This window comes from Microtus ochrogaster, chromosome 7 (assembly GCF_000317375.1).
Source record: "Microtus ochrogaster isolate Prairie Vole_2 chromosome 7, MicOch1.0, whole genome shotgun sequence".
Classification (NCBI taxonomy): domain Eukaryota; kingdom Metazoa; phylum Chordata; class Mammalia; order Rodentia; family Cricetidae; genus Microtus; species Microtus ochrogaster.
In genome coordinates, this window is record NC_022014.1 from 14,736,366 (window position 1) to 14,752,543 (window position 16,178).

At 36.7% G+C, this 16,178-nt stretch overlaps 1 protein-coding gene across 6 annotated transcripts in view; it reads right to left on the reverse strand.

The window, feature by feature from the left end:
* The window catches only part of Acaca (acetyl-CoA carboxylase alpha), a 282,227-nt gene that overhangs the window by 101,212 nt on the left and 164,837 nt on the right, over nucleotides 1-16,178 (reverse strand). For all 6 annotated transcript variants that reach the window (XM_026780511.1, XM_026780510.1, XM_026780514.1 and 3 more), the window contains 5 exons: nucleotides 13,931-13,987; nucleotides 13,473-13,517; nucleotides 3,275-3,316; nucleotides 1,537-1,752; nucleotides 108-263 (listed from right to left, as the gene is read on the reverse strand). In XM_026780511.1, the coding sequence (XP_026636312.1) occupies nucleotides 108-263; nucleotides 1,537-1,752; nucleotides 3,275-3,316; nucleotides 13,473-13,517; nucleotides 13,931-13,987 (516 nt within the window). The remainder of the gene's footprint in view (nucleotides 1-107; nucleotides 264-1,536; nucleotides 1,753-3,274; nucleotides 3,317-13,472; nucleotides 13,518-13,930; nucleotides 13,988-16,178) is intronic.

Below are 16,178 nucleotides of genomic sequence, written 5' to 3' on the forward strand. Positions count from 1 at the left end.
ATTAAAAAAACAACCTGATGATATGAACATCTGTTTCCAAATCTAAGTGAGTCACACAAAAATGAATCTCTTTTTGGGGACAGACAGAGAAATTGTGGGAAATGTACCTTTGATGGGTCCATGATGACTGTGGGCACAAAGTTGAGGAAGATGTGGTTACAGTCAGTGCGGACATTTGTATTATTAAAAGCAACTTCCAATTCATCCATGGCTTCCAGGAGCAGCCGCTCCCCTTCATTTTGTAGATACTCAAAAGAAGCTTCCTATATAAGAAGAAAATTACCACCATTAATGTGCTTTAAAAGCAATAAAGAAGGGATGGGGAAATGGTTCAATGGGTAAAGTGTTTGCTGGGAAAACACAGACTTAAGTTTAGATTTCCAGTGCTCAAGAAAAAGCTGGAGCGGTGCCCTACATCGAAAACCCTAGCACCACGGGAAGGTGGGGAATGAAGACAGGTGAATCAGAAGGTTCACTGACCAGCCAGTCTAGCTGAAACTATAAGTTCCAGGTTCAATGAGAGATACTGTTCTAAAACAAAAAACAAAGTAGAGAATGATAGAGGTGCATATGTGCTTAAACAGACAAACAGTAATAAAAATTAAATGGTTAGGCCGGGCGGTGGTGGCGCACGCCTTTAATCCCAGCACTTGGGAGGCAGAGGCAGGCGGATCTCTGTGAGTTCGAGACCAGCCTGGTCTTACAGAGCTAGTGCCAGGACAGGCTCCAAAGCCACAGAGAAACCCTGTCTCGAAAAAACCAAAAAAAATAAAAAAAATAAAAAAAAAAAATTAAATGGTTAGTAACAGAGGAAGATATCTTCATGTCAACTTCTGTCCACATGTGCTTGAATGGGGAGGTATACATGCATCTCACCTCTACCCCCAAAGCAATAATTTAAGAAGCAATATGAGAACACAGTAAGGTATCTATCTGCTTATACATTGTTTAACTTTCTCTTGGTTGTAAGTCTATATTGACTGTAGGAGGTAAAGGCTGGTGAGGGTTAAATAGAGTCTCTGCCAGCCCTTTTTCCAGCCTCTAACAATATAATTTCCACTAAGAAGTAGAGATACTAGGCATTGCCAGAGCTAAAACCCCAATATGATTATATTTCACATATGCCAAACAGAACACTTTAGAAAAAAGACCTGTTTAACACAAAATGCTAAAGGAAGTTTATGGCAATGGCAATGGGATGCAATAGTAAGCATATAGCATAGGAGGAAGCCCACACATGAAGACAGGTTTATGTAACGGTTACTGTAACTTTCTCCTTATTCATTACCATTACCCAAGTCTTTGTGGTTTTTGTCTGTTCTGTTAAGCATTGTTTTCTTTCTTCAAGTAAGTGCTCTCATGCTTCTATTATCAAGAAAAATCAAATTAAAGAAAAATGAGCCTTTATTATTTGGAAGATTGGAGAATGACAAAGACAAAAGCTTTGATTCAAATAGTAAAACTCTGATTTTGAGCCATGACTAATTCTCTGTCCTTTCCCTAATGGATAACTTCCCATTAAAGTAAAGGACTCACCTTTGTGACCAGATCAGAATGCCTGATGATTGCACGGACAAAGAACCTGTAGTCAGTTACTTCTGTGCCCACTTCCACCTTAGCTGCTCCAAGATACAAGTGCATCTTGTGATTAGCACATGGAATGGCAGTGAGGTCAAAATTTCTCATCCGGTTCAGCTCCAATTGGAAAGCCAGAGCAGGCTCAAGGTGACGATAAATGCGGTCCTCCTCAAACTGAGCACAAGAATCAGAGGGAAAAACAGATCACATGAGGCAGTTGCAAAATTACTTTATGATTGTGTTGATAAAACAGATTCTTAAAGATTGAACCCAGTAACTGACATCTGTGAGGCTGAGGCAGGAGGACCATCCAAATTTTGAGGCTATCATGGGGATTGAGGATGTGGATCAGAGGTAGAGTACTTGCCTAACGTGTGAACATGTGGGTTCAATCCCTAGCACCACAATAAATAACTAAAATAAAATACAAAATAAATCAAGGCTATAGGTTTACATAGTGAGTTAGAGGATCGCTTAGGTTACAGGGTAAAACTCTATCTATAATAAGGAGTGGAAGGGGTCTCAAAAATAGAAACATAAGTTGTAATATACTAATGAGACACATACAAAACTACTGAATAGCTTACATAATAACAGGTCCTCTAGCACCAAACAAAAAACCAAAGACATAGGCAGGTGGATCTCTTTTAGTTTTAGGTCAGGTCTAAATAGAGTTCCAGGCCAGTCAGGGCTACACTGTAAGATTCTGTCATTCCAAAAAATACTAAGTAAAAACAACATGGACAAAAATCTTCAATTCCCTCAGAACTTCTGAAGCATTTAATACTGTTAAAAATTAAAAAAAAAAACCAACCAACTATGCAGATTGCTTCACATTAATTAGTATCTACTTCACAAGATAGTGTTATGGGCTCACCCAAGTAGATTGATGCTTAATGGTGAGACTCATATATTATCACGTAGTAAGAAATAAACATCATATATTAAGATGGTATTTGGCTTTGGGGAAAATCCCAATAGTTACATCATCACTTATATGTAAAAAGTTTATAAATACATTTCCTACATTGCTGAATATAAATTATTCTGCTAGAAAGCATGTCAATTAAGTCAATGGGAAAGAAACCTAAAATATAAGCTAGTAAGAGGGAGAAATCAACTCTGTATGAAATTTTATACTTTAAAACTAAAAAAACATATGGATGAAAAGAAGAGCTCAATATAAATCAACTGTCTTGTAGGTTACAAGAATAATTCTACTAAACTGGGTGGTGTTGGTGCACACCATTAATCTCAGCACTCAGGAGAGAGGCAGGCTAATCACTGTGAATTCGAGGCCAGCCTGGTCTAGAGTTAGTTCCAGAACAGGCTCCAAAGCTACAGAAAAACCCTGTCTTGAAAACCCAAAAACAATAATCCTACTAAAAAGGAACAAAAAATAGAATAACTTTACGAAATAAAGCATTCCTTAATAATACATCAAAATTGTTCTAAAGGAAAGGGATGTTTTTGAAGTTACAGCCTTCTTTGGGTCAAGACATTTGATTATTTCTTAAACTCTTTCTTAAGGAAGTATTCTTTAGAAAAAAAAGAATGGCAGCAATGGCCTATTCATAGTACAAAAAGGGGAGGGAAAGAGAAAAGAATGGAATGGAGGACAGACAGAGGAAGAAGGAGGAGGAGGCAGGGAGGAGAGAGGGAAATAAAGAGAGGCAATGAAGTAAATCATCCTTACCTTATCCCTTGCTCGGAATGTGAAAAATTTGGGAAATTCTCTCTGAGATAAAGAAGAAGGCAAAATGTGTTAGTTCTTCAGGGAATGACTCTTTGGGGGATATAACACACTGTATGACCTCTGTCAGATATCTAGAAGACAGTTCGTAAAAAACATGCTCTTTATCTGAGCTTACTCAAGGTACCCTCTGGATAATCATCACTTTGACCCCACTTGGGAATTACTAAACTATTAACCTACCTTTAGTATCTATCATCTCTGGAGAAAGAGTTCATTTTATCTCTCAAGTAGAAAAAAAGAGTCTTCCTGTGTGTTACTCTTGGCACAACCTGGCAAATAAAAACAATATGCCCTATACTAGAACCACTGCAATGAGTCTTACTAGACTGATTTCCCAAGCTTCTCTTTAAGAAAACTCTTCAATTGTAAACTAGTCAAGTAAATTTTAAGTCTATGGTGTTTTGTCTCCATCCCTACTCCAACATTCAATCTGAAACTGATGATTTCAAGGATTTAATAATAACATTTCAAGACAAAGGAAGCAGTGGATGCTACTTTGGTCACTAGTGCTCTGCCTAGGAAAGAGAGGAGTGGGACCAGTGAACTTGAAATCATTAGGCCTTTCTGCACAGCATTACACAAGAAAGCAACCAATTTACTAGAACCCTATTAATTAACAAAGATGAATTCAATTAGCAGAGTTCATTAGTTTCTGAAATTTAACTTATTAACACCAAATACTCCTGCTTCTCGGATGGGAAGCTCTCCTGGCAGTGCTGCAATGAGTCATTACTATTTCCTCTCTAGGAGGTTCCATTAGGTACCTTCTTCATTATGAGTGCAATATAATCAAGGGAAAGTTGGCATAAAGCAGAGAGATCAGGACCAGCTAGCTACACATTCTTCAGGAGCCTTGAAGAAAATATGGACTCAAAATCTACTAGGTAGAGGGCACTCTCCTGTGTCTTTTAAGGGAATGATCACAATCCCTGCTTTACAGATGAGCAAGGCTTAGCTCAAGAAGAAAATCAAACAAAGTCTCTCATGACAGAAACCGTGCCTTTGGTCTCCCAAGCATAGGGCATTATCTTTTTATTCTTGTTATAATCAAAATTGCTCATTTAAATATGTTTTTCATTGGTGAGACCAAAAACAAACAAACAAACAAACAACACGGAAATTAAGACAGATTAGTAATGGCACACACCTTTAATGCCAGCAGCCACACTAGTCAGCCATATAGGCCAGACAGTGGTGGCACACACCTTTAATTCCAGCACTAAAGAGAAATATAAAACGGGAGGAGACAGGTCTCAGTCTCAATCTGAGGATTCACGGAGGCAGGATTGCCAATTTTCGGTTTGAGGTAGAGTTAAGAGCCAGTGGGTGGCTTCTTTGCTTTTTTGATCTTCAGGTTGAACCCCAATATCTTTCTCTGGGTTTTTATTAATTGTGCCACATTTGGCACCAAACGTTTGGAGTACAAATTCACAAAAAAAGCCATCTGCCTATCGCTTCCCAGACACCGGCATAGGCCAGAGCTACAAGTGGCCAGGTTCACTGCTCTACTGGCTAGATTTTTCTTTCTTTCTTTTTTTTCTTCTGGTGGGCTCTTCCTGAACCCCCTTCTCAGGCTGCTGTCAAATTAGGTAGCTGCCTTGAAATCCAATCAGACATTTATTGTTCTATGCAGCAGCAATAAGCCTCACATCTTCATCAACATTGGCAGCAGATTTGGTAAGACAATTGGGAATTCTTAAAGGGAGGAATTAAAAGAGGTTTTTTCTTTCCACATTAAAATCTGGGAAAAACCATTACAATGGAGGGATTTGTGTCTCTGTATGATAATATGCTGGACAGTTTGAAAACAGAAAGGTTAAATGAGAGGATAACTAATTTAGATGGGATCTATGTAGTATCAATTGTAAACATTATCAGCATTAAAATAATTGTTTTATCACTAAAAAAGTTGGCTAATCTGAATGATAAGATATAGGTCTTAGAAAAATCTAATAAAACAGATCACAAAGATATTCAAATCTAGACAGAGGAATTTAATGGCGAACTAATTTCAGCATAGCATTATAAGAACAGAGAGGAACAGCCTAAGGTTTTCAGACAACCAACTTTAATATATCCAGTAACCATATAGGAATTATCAAATGGCAGAGGCTCTGTTAAAGGCTAAGTGGACTCCTGTGCCAATGTTAGATTTAAGGAGATTCAAGAAAGCAACAGTCTCATATAGCATGCATTCACCTTTTGTGAAGCATATGTTAGAATCATGGTCAATTTGTAATAGAATTATCCCTAAAGACTGGGTAGAATTGGTTAATGAATGGTGTTTTAGAGTCTGGTCCATAACTACAATGGAGTACCTGGTTCAGAGAAGAGGATAAGATTATTGAACAGCAAAGTAAAATTAAAGGTAGGGAATTCTCCTAAGATCAAATTCTTAGAAAAGGAGATTATGCTGCTATAGAAAGGAGGCTGACTATGATGATCCCACCCTGGATTTATGCTGTGCAACAGCTCTGAATGCTTGGGACAGAATTGGAGAAATAGAAAAGAAAACTGAGTCATTTGCTAAAGTTATACAGGGCCCAAGGGAAGCCTTTACAGATTTCTTTCAAAGACTGACTTCGGTAGTAAATAGAATGATACCAAATTCAGAAGCTAGACAAGTAATAATTGAATCCCTGGCTTTTGAAAATGTCAATTCTCTATGCAGAAGGATAATGAGGCTGTCAAAGGCAAGTTCAGCACCTATGGAGGACTGGATTCGAGATATAATTAATATTGAATCTCATGACCATGATGATGCATGGATAGGAGAGGTAATTTCCAGAGGTTTGAGGAAAAATCAAAATGTCCAATGTTATAATTGTGGCAAACAAGGTCACCTTAAAAGGGATTGTACACACGGCATTCCTAGAAACAATGTTTTCTCTAAGAATAGTCTAATCAGAACAGGCCTTTCTTCTGGATTATGTAGAAGGTGTGGCAAAGTCAGGCATTGGTCAAATGAATGCAGGTTAATGAGAGATATTCATGTTAATCCTTTGCCATTGGGAAACTATGTGATGGGCCTCTGGCAGGCCTCCATGGCAAATATGGTTCAGTTGTTTCCTACCATCATAGAGGAAACTCCATCTCAGAGCAATGAAAGAACCTAATGACTACTGTAAGAAAGCATACTACTCTGAATAATAGAACACCTATAGAAGAGAAAACAAAAAGTTTAGGAAAACTATAAGAGTATTTTGGTAAACTACAAATGAACAAAGACCAAAATTAAAAATACAAATAAGCAATGTTGTCATTGAAGGTCTGGAAGACACAGGTGTGGGTGTAAAAATAATTTCATCAGAATCTGGGCATACAAATTGGCCTCTTCAGTTGTAAATTCAATTGTAAATGTTCAGTTTTTAGGGACTGGAATTTTATCTCAGGTAAAATAGAATGTGAGGCAGTTCGAATGTATAGGGCCAGAAAGACAGAGAGGAATATTAAAAGCATATGTAGTTAACATAGCAATGAGTTTGTGGGGACATGATTTGTTTTAGCAATGGAATACTCAGATTAATATTTTTGCAATCTTAGAAACAAACCATAAATTAGCAGAAAAATATTAGAAGGTTTTATAAAGAACAGTCACCAACCATTCAGAATGCATAAAAACAGGGCACAACAGCTGCTGATATTTTAGAGGCACCAACAACCCTACCTTTAAAATGGTTGACAGACAAACCTGTATTTAGAACAGCAGTTTCTCTGTTCTTAAAGGCCATTGCTTAAACCTTAGATGGTGACAAGGACTTAAATAGGCCCAGGAAACTATTAGCTGAAGCTGAGAGAGAATTGGCTTTGACTGAAGAGAAATTACAGAAGGCACATGTTGATCAAGTGGAAACAAATCTTAATGGCATTCTGGTCATATTACCCTCCCAACATTCCCTTACAGGAATTTTAATGCAGAGGGAACATATTACCTTAGAACAGATCTTTTTATCACATGAACTTAGTAAAACACTAAAAACTTAAGTGGAAAAGGTCTCTGAGTTAATTCTAAAAGGAAAATTTGGACTTCATCAATTAGCAGGACTAGCCCCAGCAGTAATAGTAATACCTTTTAATAATGATAAAATTGTCAAATTATGGGAAGAAAGTAAACCCTGGCAAAGAGCATACAGTAATATTTTGGGGGAGATTGGCAACAACTATCTCAAAAGCAAGAGAATTCAACATATAAAGAAAACTAGCTGGGTCCTTCCTTGAATTTTACAGGACACACCAATAACTAGAGCCCCTATAATCTATACTGATGGAAATTAAGTCAGGAAAGGGAGGTTACAAATCAGAAAATTTAAGTAAAGTGGAGCAAAGCTATTATGATTCTGTTCAAGATTCAGAACTGTATGCTATTCTCATGGTACTAAGGGATTTTAGAGAACCTCTCAATGTAAGGTACTGATTCTCAATTTGCAGAAAGAGTGGTTTTGCATATTGAAACCACTGAATTTATACCAGATGTCACAGAATTGACATTATTATTTACTCAAATACAAGATACAATCAGGAATAATAATCATCCCATAAACATAACACACATAGATCCCATATGGGTCTGCCAGGTCCTCTAACACAAGGTAATGCAGAAATCAATCAATTATTGATTGGAAATGTGTTGAAGGTCTCAGAATTTCACAAAAAACATCATGCCAATAGCAAAGGTTTATAAAAAGACTTTTCCATCACATGACAACAAGCCAAGGAAATTATAAGAAATTGTCCTACTTATTTTTTATACAACTAAACACCCTTACCTCCAGAAAATAACCCAAAGGGGACTCAAAGGAATGAAATGTGGCAAATGGATGTGTTCCATTTTGTAGAATTTGGAAGACTAAAATGTACATTACCATTGATACCTATTCAGGTTTTCAATAGGAAACTGCTTTGAGTTTGGAAAAGGCTGGTTCAATAATCAGACATTTGCTAGAAGTTATAGGCATCATGAATATACTTGTACAAATAAAGACAGACAATGCTCCAGCATATGTCTTTAAGAATATGAAAGTTTTTTGTTTATTATAATATAAAGCATATTTATTACAAGCCATACAGACCAGGCAGTGGTAGCACATACCTTAAACCCCAGCAATTACACTAGTTAGCCATAGAGGCTGGGTAGTAGTGATGCATGTCTTTAAATGCAGCACAACAGAGGAATATAAAGCAGACAGTAGATTATATACTCTGAACTTCACATAGTCTAGTTCTAGTTTTATTCTAGAGAGATCTAGCTTCCAGACTACTACCTAAAAGTAAAACATAATGAAAAGAGAGAAACAAATCATTCCATGGGTTTTTCTTGAAAGAAGTTAGTAAAATCGTAAGATAACATTTAACACATACTTTTCTATCTGCTGAAATGAGGAGGTACTAATATGTCATTTTGGCATACATTTTCCCCATTTTTATTAAAAAACAAAACAGTAGAAACAAAAAATTTTTAATAGAAGTGCTCTCTTCTGCCAAATCAATTAATCAAAATTGTAGACATGAAAATCAAACAGTTTGAATGGAAATGCCTTCACTGCATATAATAAAAGGGCTCCATTTTGGCAAATGTGAAATATCTGTAAGGTGACAAGAAAGGGTTAAACTATCAATTTAAAAAAAAAATTTCATTCTGTGTGGTTGTGCACCTTTATTCCTAGGACTAAGGAATCAGATGCAGGTGGATGGATTTCTGTGAGTTCCAGTGGCTATGTAGAGAGACCCTGTCTCAAAAACACTAAAACTAAAACAACAACCAAGAAATAGCCCCTCAAAAACAAACAACAAATGCCCACTTTTGTCACGGAGAGCTGAGAAGTTATCTGAGGTGATGGAAGTAAACCTCCTCCAAGTTCTGAGGAGATTTTTGATACACTGAAATTCAGAACATTTACAATAGGGTTGGCATGAAATGTCTGCAAAAAAAGGAAAGCAGGCCGGGCGGTGGTGGCGCATGCCTTTTATCCCAGCACTCGGGAGGCAAAGGCAGGTGGATCTCTGTGAGTTCGAGACCAGCCTGGTCTACAAGAGCTAGTTCCAGGACAGGCTCCAAAACCACAGAGAAATCCTGTCTCGAAAAACAAAACAAAAAAAAATTAAAAATATACAATTTGGGCTGGAGAGATGGCTCAGAGGTTAAGAGCACTGGCTGCTCTTCCAGAGGTCCTGAGTTCGATTCCCAGCAACCACATGGTGGCTCACAACCATCTGTACTGAGATCTGGCGCCCTGCTCTGGCGTGCGGGCATACATCGAGGCAGAATGTTGTATACATAATAAATAAATAAATATTTTTTAAAAAAAAGGAAAGCAGGAATATTAATACATTATTTGGGAGACCAGAAGTCTGAAGGGTTTCATAAAAAGTCAACTGTCGGCACTCAAAAGGCAAATTACTCCAAAACATCAGGAAAAAAACAAACAAAGCCAGGAATGGAGACATAGGCCTTTAATCCCAGCACTTGGGAGGCAGAGATGGAAGAACTTCTATGAGTTTGAGGACAGCCTGGTCTACATTATGAGTTCCAGAACAGCCATGGGAGTTACACAGTGAAACCCTGTCTTGAAAAATCATAAACAAAAACAAAACAAAATAAAACAACAAAAAAAATTCTGATCCTATGGTTTTAGTAACTTCCGCATTTCACCTCATTTCCATGCTGCCAATTTTCCCACTAACAGCATTCCTGCTTATTCCATCACTAATGTAATTGCTTTCCAGGCATGCTCTAGTGTTATGGGCAAATATCATAATTGAATGTACAAAAAGAAAGCCCTCTTAGTGTTCTGGTACCAAAAAAAAAAAAAAAAACCCAAAACAAAACAAAAGAATGCAACATTTCTCAGGAAGAAATTATACCCCTGCTGTGTTCTAATCAGCCAACCATCATCAAGACAATCAAAATAATTTGCCTAAATTAGCCAATCAAGACACCCTGCAAATCAGAGAATGTAAAAACCTGAAAGAGAAAGCATCATAGCTGATTATGATACTAATAATCGTGTTAAAAACCTAATGAGATGAAGAAATTGGGAGCTTGCTGGTGCAATTCTCTTTTACCTCAACATGCTGAGAACAAATTATATAGACTGTAATTAAAACAAAACCCTAACCAAACCTAGCTAGTCAGTCTACTAGTAAACAACTAACTACATTGCAAAAAGAAAAGAAATGCAAACTACTAACTATGAGCCATGATAACTGTTTAGGATAGGAATCTCCTCCCTCAAGGCCTAAACAATCTAAAATACTTCACCTTACATGAGAGTCACTCACATGTAAGCAATCGTGAAAGGACAACTAGCTCTTGAGAGATTTGTGGCAATTTTTAAAATCCCACAAGCACTTAAAGCCCCCCCACACACAAAAAGAAAACAATTAAAACACAAACTATAAGTGTGATTTACAATCCTGTCACAGTATTTGGACCTTAAGTTTTTGTTTTAAAAGAGAGAAAGAAATAGTAAAAACACACATTTTAATATCCTTGAAAATATCTTTGCTAAAAAAAAGAAAGAGGAATCAAATTTTTAAAAATATAATATATACCAATTAGCTCTTTCTGCTATACATTTTAGAATTTAAGACCTAAACTATTAGTGTAACTAACTGCAACTTAACAGAGAAATTCAAAAGCCAAACTGTAAGGTTATGCAAGGTGGCATATGTCTATAGATGCAGTACTTGAGGGATTGAGGTTACAGAGTAAGATCCTGTTGTCTCTTCTTCTCCCCAACACACAGACACACACACACACACACACACCCCACACAAAGAAAAAAACAACAACAATAAAAAAAACCACAAGCAAACAAAAAAACAATTTAAGAAATCTCATTTCTTTTCAGGGTTTTTTTCTTTTTTAAAAAATGCAACATGGGCTGGAGAGATGGCTCAGAGGTTAAGAGCATTGCCTGCTCTTCCAAAGGTCCTGAGTTCTATTCCCAGCAACCACATGATGGCTCACAACCATCTATAATGAGGTCTGGTGCCCTCTTCTGGCCTTCAGGCATACACACAGACAGAATATTGTAAACATAATAAATAAATAAATATTTAAAAAAAAAAAAGTAAAAAATGCAACATATATATTTAAAAGGACAGACTTGTTTTTCTTCCAACTTCCTATTATAACATTAATTTCAAACTGTTCTTTGCTTCACATTAAGGAGACTTGACTTAATTACATGGCTGAAAACAGATTCCAAACCCAGTGTTTTTATTGCTGGCATAATAGCTGTTTCAGAGTAAGGGTCTGTGTATAAAGTCAAGCAATCAAGGCAGCAGCAGACATATCAGTGGCCAGCTTTCTTGAGACAATCATGATCACACAATACAGTACTGAGATGCTTATGGACTTCACTGGCATCAGAATAAACACCTCACAGTACACCGGCACTCCACGAATCCCTCCTTTTGTCTGGCCCTTATTTGTCTAATGGTTCTAGGGCAGTACAAAACATCCATGACTTTGAAGAGCAGTTTGTTTCACTCTACATGAAGCAATGTTGTTCTTAACAAAACTTGGTAACTTTTCTCTTCTCCTTGCTGCACATGGACACTTCCTCAGTTCTATTCAGTAACACAGTATAGAACAGAAGGAACTGCATTACATCACCATGGATTACCAAGAAACCAGCGATATCAAGGGATTCATCTCTAACACTGCTGGAAGGCTTCCTTTTTTTCACACTACACTATGGGCCAAGCATGTATCAGACAACATGACAGAAGCTAAGCATTCTTCATGAATGGCAAGCTACCACCATCAGAAAAACTCAAAGCAGCACCAGGACTATAGACCTGAACTTGTACAGTTCTGCCAAGGTTCCCTAGAGGTTCAGTAATAGTTGCCATTGTCCCTACAAACACAATCATCATTTCTAAGAAATAATGATTGAAAGCATCTCATTCCTTAAAGCAAATTCAGCCCACGACTAAATTGTAACTGTTCACTTGACTCCAAAGCAGGCTTTAATACACTAATGAAAAATGAAGGCATTTATAATCTCCTGATTTCCTACCTGATGCTACTATAAACAAAAACTGGACAATAACAGCTGGAAGACCACCCTGTTAGCCTCATTAACTAGTAGATTTGGTCTGTACATATCCCTATGCAACCTAAATTCAGAAGTATAAGGACAGCAGGAAGATTAAAAAATTAAAGCAGTTAGATAGACTCTAGGACACGATACAGATTTAAAAATAAGAAATTTTTTTGCTATTGCTTTTGTGGTTTTATTGTTGTTATATTTAGTATGAGTTTCATATATATAGTAATAAAAATGTTAGTGATATCAAAGAATTTTGGCTTTCTGAAAATTTTTGGGGACAGTTTTATTTGACCATGGAATGAAAAGCAGTCATTGTACCATACACATTATGATCTAATATGCACTTTTAGCAAAAAGTAAAAAAATTTTATAATTCATGTTAGTCTATTTAATAATATGCTATTAATCCAATATTGGTAATAAAAAGTGAGCTTACCAAATGTTGAGGAGCCTAGCCTAGTTCTGACACATGTCCAGGGCCACATTCTGTGGTATGCGTACTTTAATTCTGAGAGCATCTACCAGCCACAGTGTTTATTCATGGACACTCATAGTCTATCCCCAAGTATCAATTTTATTCCATAGGCTTCTGATTTTTCTTCCTAAAACCCCAGGGTTCTCTCTAAGCTCCTCATACTTCTCCACTGACTCCAGTTTCCTGTCTGAAGTTATTGATTGATATATACCTGAACTCTGCTGGATTTCCTGACATCAATAACACAAGGGAGTTGTGTAGTCTACTACATTTCCTAAAAAATTTCAGAAAATCTTAGCTATTAGCTTGCAGGGGAGGCTTCTTTATAGACTAAATAGATCAGCAAGATGACTGAATGAGGGAAAACAAAATACCAAATGCCTTTAGTTTAGAAAGTCCCTTCCAGAACTCAAAATGACTCCTGCTCATTTTTAACAATGCTCACTGTTATTATTAGAAAATATTATTTTATTATATTATTAAAAATGAACAGTACTTGAATAACAGCTTAATTGTTTTAATTGCTACAATAAAAAAATAGGAAAAACAAGAACAGTAAAAATTTCTTCAGGAAAACCAAGATTTCCTAATATCCTTTACTTACATGAAATCTCTGATCCACCTCATAGTTGACTTGTTTTCTGAAATCCTTTCACATTAAAAAAAAAAAAAGGAAAGAGAAGAATAAATTAGCAGAATGATGAGTTTAGAAAGTCCTTCCCACACATCCACGAAAAAAAAAAATAGAAAGTCCTTCCCAGAATACCAATTATCAAGTCTTTTAAAAATTAAATTTATAGAGAAATAGTTATTTCTTTACATAGAATCTATAAATAACATACTATTGTAACTCTATTTCTTATCTTTAAAAGTGTGATGGCAGTCGGATGGTGGCGAGGCAGAGATATCTGGATCTCCATGAGTTCGAAGCCAGCATGGTCTATAGAATTCCAGAACAGCTAGAGCTTTTTGCTAAACAGAGAAATCCTGTAGCAAAAAAGTAAAACCCAAAAAATGTGATGGCAACATAAACATTAGACAGATATATTCAAATGTCAATACCTTTTGTGCAACCAGGAACGTAAGTCGTCTGATCCCATGCTCAACCAGAGTAGCTTTCTGTGAACAAACATAAAACGTAAAATAGATGACAACCAAATTTTACCTTACTTAGTCTTTACAAGATTCTAACTGGAATAAGCACCCTTTCTGGGATAAAGATCTCATCTCAGAATCTTCATTGCTCCTGGAATTAAACATGAAGGAATAGAGGTTCTACTGATCAGGAGGAAAGGGAAAGAGAACTCTGCAGAGAAGCAAGGGTTATATGAACTCTTAGAGGTAGTTGACCTCCAGGTAAAACATACTGGAATGCTTACTGTTAACTGTCTACATGACAATCTAGAATCATACAGGAAGAGAGTCTCAATGAGGGATTATTTAGAGCAGGATGGTCTGTTGGCATGTCTGTTTGTTTGCTTGGTTTTGTTTTTTTTAATTTTGTTTTGTTTTGGTTCAGGTTTTTCAAAAGAAGGTTTCTCTGTGTAACAGCCCTGGCTATCCCAGAATTCATTCTGTAGACCAGGCTAATCTCAAACTCAAGAGATCCACCTGCCTCTGTCTTCTGAGTGTTGGGATTAAAGGTGGGTGCCATCACTGCCCTTGTGAGCATGTCTATATGGGGTATTTTTTTTAAAAAGCTTATTTTATTATTATTTTCTGTGTTATGGGTGTTTTGCCTAAGTGTATCTCTGTGAATCACATATATTCAGTGCCCAAGAAAGTCAGAAAAGGCCATCAACTCTCCTGGAACTGAAGTTTAAAGAAGGTTGTGAGCTGTCCTGGGAATTCAGCAGTGTTCTTAACTGATGAGTCATCTCTCCAGTCCCTGTTTGAGGGTAATCTTGATTGCATTAACTGAAGTGGGAAGACCTGTCTCTTGTGAGTCAGTTTTCTTTAATGATGTGAGCCCTAGTAGCTTGAATAACTTCAGGGCAGGCCTCATTCCAAGGAGAGTTGTAGGGCAACACAAGTTGGACTTATTGGAAAAAAAGAAAAAGAAAACTCAGAGTTGGGTGGGAAGTGACGTGAGGTGGAAATGAGATGAGTCTGGACGTGGATGAATATGATCAAAGCTGATTGTCTAAAATAGTTGAGGAATTAATAAAAATATTATGGAGAGAAGGCGCCCAGTTAAGACATATTTCTCTTCTAGAGGACTAGAATTCAATTCCCAAGGACGCAATTCAGGAAGCTCACAACTATCTGTAAAGTCAAATGTACCTTCTGTGGGCACCTTCACTTATGTGCACATCTCCATAAACAGAAAAAAAACCCATATGCATGCAATAATATATATAAATATGTTTATATATATATATACATACACATATATATATATATATATTTTAAATTGTAAATAAATAAAAAGCCACTAGGATTGGTGGTACAGTCTGTAATCCCAACACCCAGGAGGATGCAGGAGAAGGATCATGACTTCAAAAACAACGCTCCACTTGGTATATGTAAACAAGATGTTATAAGTCAACAGAGGACAGTGGTTTCAAGATAGCCTTAATGAGTCTTGAACTCCCAAACTAAGCTTTCCTCAATTCTGTACTGTTTGTTTGCTTCAAAACACAAACAAATAGTAGGTTTTAAATGTCCTCACAAAGGAGCTACATGGTAATAAGCAGGAAAGCAATCCCACAAACTGAATTATTTGGGAGAATTCATGAATAATAGAATGAAAAAGATATGTAGACTTTTACAGCCCTCAGTAAGACTGCAGTTGGATTACATTCCTAGCTATATAACATGAACTAACAGTTTATAGACAAATTATTTTTTTAATCATTCAAATTACATTTTTTGAGGCTAGAGAGATGGGTCAGTGGTTAAAACCACTGGCAGTTCTTTCAGGGGACACAGATTTGATTCCCAGCACCCATAGAGCAGATCATAACCAGCCACAACTCCAGCACTAGGGTATCCAACATTCTCTTCTTGCTTCCATATATATAAATATAGTACACAAACATACATGTAGGCAAAACACTCACACACACCAAATAAAATTAAAGATTACATTTATCTACTCATTTGTTTGTGTCTATATGGGTGTGAGTCCTGGGGATTGAGAGCAGGTCATTAGGCTTGGTAGCAGGTGTCTGAGATATCTTGCTGGTCTCCAAATCTTTTATTTTTTATTTATTTTTTATTTTTTTGGTTTTTCAAGACAGGGTTTCTCTGTGGCTTTGGAGCCTGTCCTGGAACTAGCTCTGTAGACCAGGCTGGTCTCGAACTCACA